Raw genomic sequence first — 8507 nt, forward strand, 5'->3', positions numbered from 1 at the left:
AAGAAAAATGTTCACAAATTCATCGGGTCAGATTCTGTTGCACGTACGTGTACACTGTACCTACACTTGGCTGCCAACACATGTCCCGCCTATACCCTTTTAGGGCACAAAAGGGTATTTTTGGAAACAAAAAGAACATGTTTCTGTCACTCAGCATCGCTTATACACATACGTGCAACGGAGTGCCCCAAATTCCCAACTATGAATGTTCCTTTACCATGGATGAAGGGTCATAGTTACTTAGCCAGTTTACCACTTTACCCTGACTAAGCAAAGGTCTGAAATACCCTTCACTACTCTAAGTGAAGGTGTCAAATTCGAATTGAAACTTGACCTAATAAGCCAAACCTTACGATTCTGAAATGTTTGCCCCGACTAAGCAAAAGTCAGAAATGCCCTTCACTATTCTAAGTAAGTGTAAACTTAGAATTGAAATTGGACCAAAAAGCCAAACCAAACCGAATGAAATTCCGTTTTAGAATATCAGGCACTGTTTGATAACGTTTTTGTTGTTTCTGTGTCTAAAAACAGCAGAAACGACTTTTCACGTTTTTGGAAACAAAAAACGGATTTTTTAGTATTTGATAAACCTATTTCTCGAAACGTTTTTTGCAGACATAATGCCACTAAAAAACCCAATAGTATCATTAGATGCCCAAAAGGGAGAAAGGGTTCAGTTGCCTCTTTTCAGATTTAAATAGTTGAGAGATTTATCGGGCACAACAATCTTTTTTTTTTTTTTTCTTTCTTTCAAATTCGTTTCTAGAAACGAAGAACCAAGTCGGACTTGTTTTGTCAAAATAGTTTCTAGAATTGTAAATAGCATAAATTTTGATTTATGGTTCTAAAAACGGGTGAAATGGAACAACTTTATTAAACGCTTTTTAAGTTGTTTCTCCGTTTCTAAGAGCAAGAAAACACAGAAAAGACAAAAATGAAACATTGTCAAACGGTGCTTAAGTTTGATTCAACCATTGGTTCAAACTGAACAAAACTGGGATACTAACATATCAGGCACTCCATTCCATCACAAAAATCAGCAGCAACAAGGGAACACCATATTCTAATACGGCCACAGCTTTATCGATATGAATCAGATATACACTTATGTAAACTTGAACTCGAGCCCTCCTCATTATCAGACAAAAAAAAAAAAAAAAAAAAGAACTCGAGCCCTCCTGATTAGTGTGGACATAGCAAACCACAACCTCACCAAATACACTTATTCAAAAAAAAAAAAAAAGAAGATTTACACCCCTCATTCACTCTTTTGTTTCTGTTTACTTAATCTCATCAGAATTGAAGAGCCTGGATTAAGTTTATCAATTTCTTCCATGGGGTATATGAATATTTTCTGCACCACAGAACAAAAATCCCTGCATTCACAAAAAATAGAATAAAAAGAATAAATAACCAATGTTTTACACTAAAGCATATAAGGATTAGGTTATAATTTATTAAGTTTCTGATACTTAACCTCCAAGAATAATCATTCATCATCAGCATGACATCTCCTTCATTATCCGTGTATATTATATGCCATCCATTGTTGCGGTCCATCAGTTTCCCATCAAATTCAAACATATGATCAAGCTCACGAATGAGCCCATAGTATCCTTCGAATCTTGAAAGGTCCACTGATCTCCCCAAAGCGACTCCAAATTTGTGGACCTGAAAAGAGAAAAAATTACACAATAAATTTGCCATTCTTTGGCTCTCTTTGGTATGATTTCTATTTGTATTTATTAACTATTTTTTAGAAATTATTTGTGACGATAAATTAGGGACCACAAATAGTATTCGTTTGGTTACTATTTATAAAATGATTATATAATGAGAAAATAGGTTTCAGTTTTCACCTTCAACCTTGAGCTTCGAGCGAGAGAGATGATAGGATTTGAGATTTTTTTTATTGGAAAAGTATAAAACACACTGAAGTTACCTATTTACCATTGATTTTGAGTAGTTTAGTACACATGCTCATTTAAGGTAGCAAAAATCAACATAAATGACTTGTGATTTGTGATTTGTTCTAATTTATTATAAATAGAAATAAGTGTTATAAATTATACCAAACACTTGTAAAAATAGAAATAAGTCAAATAAATACAAATAGAAATCAAACCAAAGAAAGCCGTGTGTGACATAAGACTAAAAGCATTGGGATATTGGTTACCTTGGTACATGTCCTACTAGTGATAGAACAAGTCTGGCATGGTTTCCCACTACTACCAGATCCACATGAATCAGAAGGCTTTCCACTCTTTGAATACTGTGAAATTCTAGATGAAGTTGCTTCAGGAAGCACATTCCGAACATTTGAAATTCCAGAAGTAGTTGCTTCAGTAGGCACATTCCGAACATCTAAGAGCGAATTAGATGTCGTGCTGAATGGTGATGCAGCTCCTGAGCTCTTGCCTAAGTTGACACCAAACAGCATACAATTTCTGCTGCTTATCGGCGGAGTTACTGGTGTGGTATCTCTGTTGGGCTCATGAGATCTCCATTCACAAAATCCAGAACTCTGGGAACTGAAATGTGCAACAGATGGGTTCCTTCTTATTCCAACATTGCCACCGGTCCAACATGAGGAGGACCCTGGGTGTGAGAAACCATTGAGCCCCAAAAGTGGATGGCTTCCACTTTGGAAAGATACTGCATTGCCAGGAGCAGGATGAACTGAGTCATGCTTTCCTGCTTGTGCCTTACCACGACCATACCTTGGTGGAGGAACCCAAAGGGGTGGAGATGGCCTTCCTGCATTTCCTGAAAACTGAACCTTTCTGATCTTTCTTTCTTGACCTTGTAAGACCTGTGAGCGTCTCCTAGTTTTAGGTGGCGGAGGCGCAGTTGAACCCTGTAGACCTGTTCCGATGAACCAGTCCAGGCAGATCAATTACAAAAAATATATTTTGAGGGAAAAATACCAATGGCTTCCTCATTGTAGTTAAAGTCTGTAAATGACTTGCAACTGATTAAATTTTAATTTTTTTTCTTATGGAAAGACCAAAATTCATTTACTGATTTCAGATGAAGGGTATAGGAAAAAGATTGACAAGAGCTTCTTTTCATCTGTAAATCTCAAAGAATCTCAATAACACAGTTGAGAGTTGACCATTGTAGAAAGGAAGTTACTGGTTTTTTGCTCTTCTAACTACTAATGTAAACTATCAAATATTCAGTCCAAAATTTGAGGCACACAAAGGCTACTAACCATTACCAGCTAAGGAAGATGATCCAGGAGATGAACAAAAGGGATGTGCACTCTTTGATAGGGGTAAAATAGGATGCGTCAGGTTGGTGACTTCAAGCGATTCAATATTCCATGGAGAAACTCTGTCTAGAAGGACCACAGAAGTAGATGTTTCATCCCATTGAACCTACATGGATACAATTAAATACTTAATTAAGAGGAAAAAATATGAGAATAAATTTTGTGTCCTCAAAGGGTCAACCACCCTTAATCTAAAAACTTTTAGTCAGGGTGGGGGCAAGAGGAAGAGCTAACAACCCTAAGACATCGCCACTTTGAACTGGGCCACCTGATCTGATCAACATCTTCTATGCCAACTATGGTACCTGCAAGTCTGGTTTGCCACCAGCAGAGGTTCCATTAAAATAATTTAAGATGAAATAGGCATCTTAAAGATCCAAAATGAAGTGGGTTTCCTCACCTCTGTTCATGACTATCTTCACCTTCAAACTTCATTCTGAACCTCATGCCCACTGAATAGAGGGCTTTGATTGATCCCATGCATTGATCATAGGGAATTATGAATTCAGAAGGACTTGTCCTGTTGAAGATATGAATAAAAGTATACTGGTCAGATAAAATCAAATACCCATGAGCTTCCAAGTAAAACTGCTAACAGTGAAAAATCAAAGTTCAACCATACCATAGATACTACTTACCTGGGTCTGTAGTAGACAGTGAACATGGTCTTAGTAGAAATAGCATGACCAGCAGTGGCGAGTACGCCCAGTTGCATACTATGTCCAGACATGATGGATGCAGACACAATGTACTCGCTTTTATGAGCCCGCCGAACCCCAACCCGGAGTTCTCCATTTTCTCCTCTGCAAGAACAAGCAACATGAATCTAACCCATGGACCAACAAAGTATGTACTAAGATTCATCATGAAAACCCAAGCAAATGCCATGTGACTTTTGGAGCAATCAAGCTGCTTGATAGAAAACCTAATACAAATAAAAGCATCCCCTGTAACAAGCCTCTTTGAGCTGACAAATGTACTCCAACCACTAGTAAACAAGTGGCGCTTCGGTTGACCTACAAATGAACAGAAAGCTTAGAAAACTAAAGTGGATGGCAGAGACAGAAGTCAATAACAAGATTTTAAAGAAGAAACAGTGAACAATCTATCATATAAACTAACAATCCAATTACCAAACAAACCATAAATTATAAATGAGAAATCAAATAATTAAGTTTGACACTAGACTACCACATTATATCAATATCAACACCAACAATGAAGGTAGGAACTTCAAGGCAATAGTTACCACGATAAATATGGCGGAAGCGCCACTCTACTCCATGCAAATCCTCTGCCACAAGATCCTGTGATGGGGATTTGCGGGACATATCCTATGACAAAAAACAGTATCAGATATAACTTAAGCCATCATTATCTAAAATGATTGGAAGAACTTCGTAACAAAGATATTGAAATACTGACCAGAGGAGGAAGGCCTTCCTCAGCATGTCGCTTTAGAATAGAGAATCCACCATGTGTACTGGTATCAGATGCTGTAAGCGTCTTACAAAATGAGTACACATTGGTTCTTTCAGGTAACGGTCTAACCACAGCGTCCAGATTATGTTCTTCTTGCTGAAGGATCCATAACATTACCACTATTAAACAGCAGCATAAACAGAAAAACAGATAGACTAACACTAAACCAATTTCGACAAAGCCGAAGGCTAACCGTTGTTTCTGGAACCAGTGTCACTTGTGCAAACACCTCATCTGTGTCCACTTCAGCCTGAAAAACCATATATATTTGGAGTAAGATCCAACTTAGAACTTAACAGACCAGATAACAGATAAGCACACCAAGTTCTGATCCTATTACATAAACAAAACCCAATTTAAACTATGAAAAAGCATGAAACCTTTAGCTGGATATGAACAACTGAGCATAGGATCATTGAGGGTAAATTAAAAGCTGGAATTTCCAGAATACCGTCATTACTTGTGGATGCCTCAACCTATATGACACCCAATTTTAGTACTTAGAAACAAATTACAGAGAAGGAAAATAAATCATAAATTTCCTATTTGAAAACAGAGTTTTCTGAAGGTAATTAATCCTATTGCACAAAGATTGAAGAAATGTAGGGGAGAACAGAACCTGTTCAAGATGGCCTTGAGGGAAGTAGAAGACCTTCTCCCCAACATGAGGAAGAGCAACCAGGGGGCCAGCACAAGAGTGCCAAAGTGCGTTATACAAGTGATCTGTCTCAGCTGAGATTAAAAGAAGATAAAAAATTATTGCTTCAAGAACAAATTCAAAGGCAAGAAATAAACAAATAAAGATCCATTTGCTTCATTGATGAATGGGATGAAACAGAGCAAAAATGATTATCTTCTAAATGAAGTACTGAGACGTTTAGAATCTTCAGATTGAAAGTCACAGCACAGGAAAAATGAAAAACAACAAAATCCCCAGATAACTAAAACAGATTATAGAAATCATAACTTGAAGTTTCAAAAAGAACAAGGAAACTATAAGAAACCCATAAAATTTAATCCAACCTCATAGAGTCAAAATTCATTCTCAAAGTTCAAATGACAATACAGAAGTGCTCTTTCCTTGAACCCAAAAACAAAACAGAACCCAAGAGAGAGAAGAATCATATTACATATCGAAAGAAAAGAATGGGAAAATCCCAATAAAAAAATAACAAAAACAAATCCAGACGTTGAAGTTTTGAACTGTTCAACTTAGAATGAGATTGAACAGTCATAATAGAATAATAGGCATTCATTCCTTTGGTACAGACAGCCAAAAAGAGAATCAGAGGGGAAAAAAAAAAAGAACAGTAAGAACTAAGAAGATGAAAAAAGACCGGAGACGTCACCTTGGTTAGGACCAAGGTTTCGGGGGTCAAACTTCTCCCCAACAATAACAGAACCCATGTTTCTCTTTATCGCCATAGCCACCTCAGAGCAAAGTAAATACAAAATGTTTAAGAAAACGAAGGTAAGAGAATGTAACAGAGACGAGAGGGACCCTCCAAGCTTCTCAGCTTAAATGGACTAACAGAGAGAGAAAGAGTAGCGTTCCTTGTAATAATCAGGGAACCTACGAAGCGCCTAATGTGGGTCTCCACCGTCGTCTACACCTCCTTCCTCATCCCCCGCAGCTCTCCTTTTATACCGAGGAACTGAGGAATGTTACCTCTCTTTCTCTCTATAAAGTGTCACTCTCCATACCAAAAAACAAAAAGTCTCTCTCTCTCTCTCTCTAAAGGGTTGTTCTAACGCTCAACATTTTTCTCCCGCCTTGCTTTTGTACACCTGCGTGAGCTTGTCAGCAGAGCCTTCCACCGTACAAATCTCTCTCTTAACCTGTTAACCACGAGTCACTTCACAGCCTTACCGTAGTTAGCTTCACTGTTTTTCGTCACCCGATAGTTGCGTCCGATAAAATCGCCTGACTTTTTTTCTTTTAATAAAATTTCTATTATTATTTATTCCAAGAGAAAAAAATATATTTAATGAAATGATTGATTTATATATATATATATATATCATTTTTCAAATTCAATTTTTTTAAATAACTTTTTTTTCTTTTCTCAACATTCAAGCATAGCCAATAAATCTATTTCGCAAACATGTTTTCTAAGCTGACGATTAAGATATGCTAGTATCCATTTGTCTCTCTCTTTCTTTCTCATGTGTGAAAACATCTTCTTACCGCTCAATGTACATTACTATTTTACCGTATTTCATTAGTACGTATGTCGGTCATGTAAACCTCTGGCGTCTGTTTGTAACCAAAGTATTTCTAGTAAAAGTTACGTTTGTTGTGCCTTTAAAATAAATGTTGTAGGTGCATATATGTGAAGTTTTAACCCCAAGGAGGTAGCGCAATTGGTGAGCAAAGAACTTGGTATGAGCTGTAAACTCAAACGTTCTAAGTTCGACTCCCACTAGGCATATCTTACTCACACGGGGGTGTTTAGTGCTCTTCACTGCTTTCAATGAAAGTTGAATAGTTCTCATTCAACCTTGGTATGACCCGATCCATGCGGTTGTGGGGTCAGTGTGCGCCCGTGGGACTAGTCAAGCCAAAGGCTTGGATACCCGTCGTTAGCAAAAAAAAAAAAAAAAAAGTTTGAATTCTATCTTAGGTAATAAAATTAAAATTCGTGTAACGCCATATGTAACGCCCACATCCTTTTAATTTGTAATACTAAATTGGCATGTCGTATTGTTGGCAAGTATTAAGTGAAAATCTCGCCTTGCCAAGTTGGCCTGCCCATCATACGGTTCTCGTGATCAAGGGTTAACTGGAAGAAGTATAGAGTGACATCTGGCGTTTTACCAAAAAAAAAAAAAAGAAAAACGGACATATGGCGAACGCCAATATTAAAGGTATGTTATGTAGGGATATTATTGAAACTTATTTATTTAAGGAAAATTTACCGCGCCAGCCCCTGGAGAATGCCACAATGATAAGACCACCCCCTCTGTTTCATCAAATTATTCTCATAACCCCTACCGTCAGTCACTGTTAAGGAATATACTATAGTTGCTGATGTCAGCAACTATATTTTATTTTAAATACCAAAATGCCCTTATAAAATAAGAAGTACCAAAAATACCTTTTTTGATCTTTCGATTCTAATTTACAAAGAAATTCCAGAGATTGAAGAATTCTTGGAATCAAAATCAATTAAAGCAAAGATAAGTGAAAGAGAATCTTAACTTGCATACCTTGTACTTATCCTGAGAGTAGTTGATCCCAATTTTAATGGAGTTGTTCTTGATTTGCTTTGCCTTCTGGTGGTCTCGACTCGTAAAATGATCGGCTGCAATAGTCAAACCCTTTCCGTGGTCGACGGCGGCGGCGTCAGAGCCATGAATTGTAAGGTGAGTGAGGTGAAGGAGGAAGAAGAGGAACATCACTTAATTAGGAGAATAACTCCACCAAACTTGTTAAGTGTGTGTTTTGCTTTGACTTTATAAGGACTTGAAATGGAGAAGATTGGAATTTCCTGCCACAATATATAAAGGACTGGTTGGATTTTAGTAAGCTTTTACGTCGTTTCTCCGTTTGTCGGAGAGTCAGAAAAGCTAAGATCTATCTTAGGGAAGAGAGAGAAAGACAACTTAGAAATTCTCTCTCTTTCTCTCTCAACGACCTCAGCTCCGAGTATCTTCTAGTGCGAGAAGATCTAGTGAGAGTGAGATCGAACGAAGCAGAGCTTTCTCTCTCTTCTTCTTCCTATTTCTCTCTCTAACATTCTCCATTTCA

General features: G+C 37.4%; 1 protein-coding gene across 3 annotated transcripts; it reads right to left on the minus strand.

The window, feature by feature from the left end:
- Positions 1 to 1163: 1163 nt before the first annotated feature.
- LOC122089918 (auxin response factor 2-like) lies at positions 1164 to 8254 on the minus strand. 3 transcript variants are annotated; one of them, XM_042659693.1, is made up of 14 exons: positions 6106 to 6577; positions 5376 to 5488; positions 5137 to 5232; positions 4950 to 5006; positions 4700 to 4852; positions 4524 to 4608; positions 4200 to 4290; positions 3913 to 4077; positions 3675 to 3794; positions 3512 to 3587; positions 3215 to 3380; positions 2177 to 2865; positions 1478 to 1671; positions 1164 to 1376 (listed from the first exon to the last, which is right to left on the minus strand). In XM_042659693.1, the coding sequence occupies exons 1-14, from the start codon at positions 6179 to 6181 to the stop codon at positions 1259 to 1261; spliced, it is 2199 nt and encodes a 732-aa protein (XP_042515627.1). In that variant the 5' UTR covers positions 6182 to 6577; the 3' UTR covers positions 1164 to 1258. The 3 variants fall into 3 exon arrangements, with proteins under 3 accessions (XP_042515627.1, XP_042515630.1, XP_042515628.1); XM_042659696.1 differs by lacking the exon at positions 6106 to 6577 and adding an exon at positions 7967 to 8254 and having other exon boundaries at positions 1165 to 1376; XM_042659694.1 differs by having other exon boundaries at positions 1165 to 1376; positions 3221 to 3380; positions 6106 to 6576.
- Positions 8255 to 8507: the final 253 nt, after the last annotated feature.

The sequence above is a fragment of the Macadamia integrifolia genome, chromosome 9 (genome assembly GCF_013358625.1).
Source record: "Macadamia integrifolia cultivar HAES 741 chromosome 9, SCU_Mint_v3, whole genome shotgun sequence".
Taxonomy (NCBI): domain Eukaryota; kingdom Viridiplantae; phylum Streptophyta; class Magnoliopsida; order Proteales; family Proteaceae; genus Macadamia; species Macadamia integrifolia.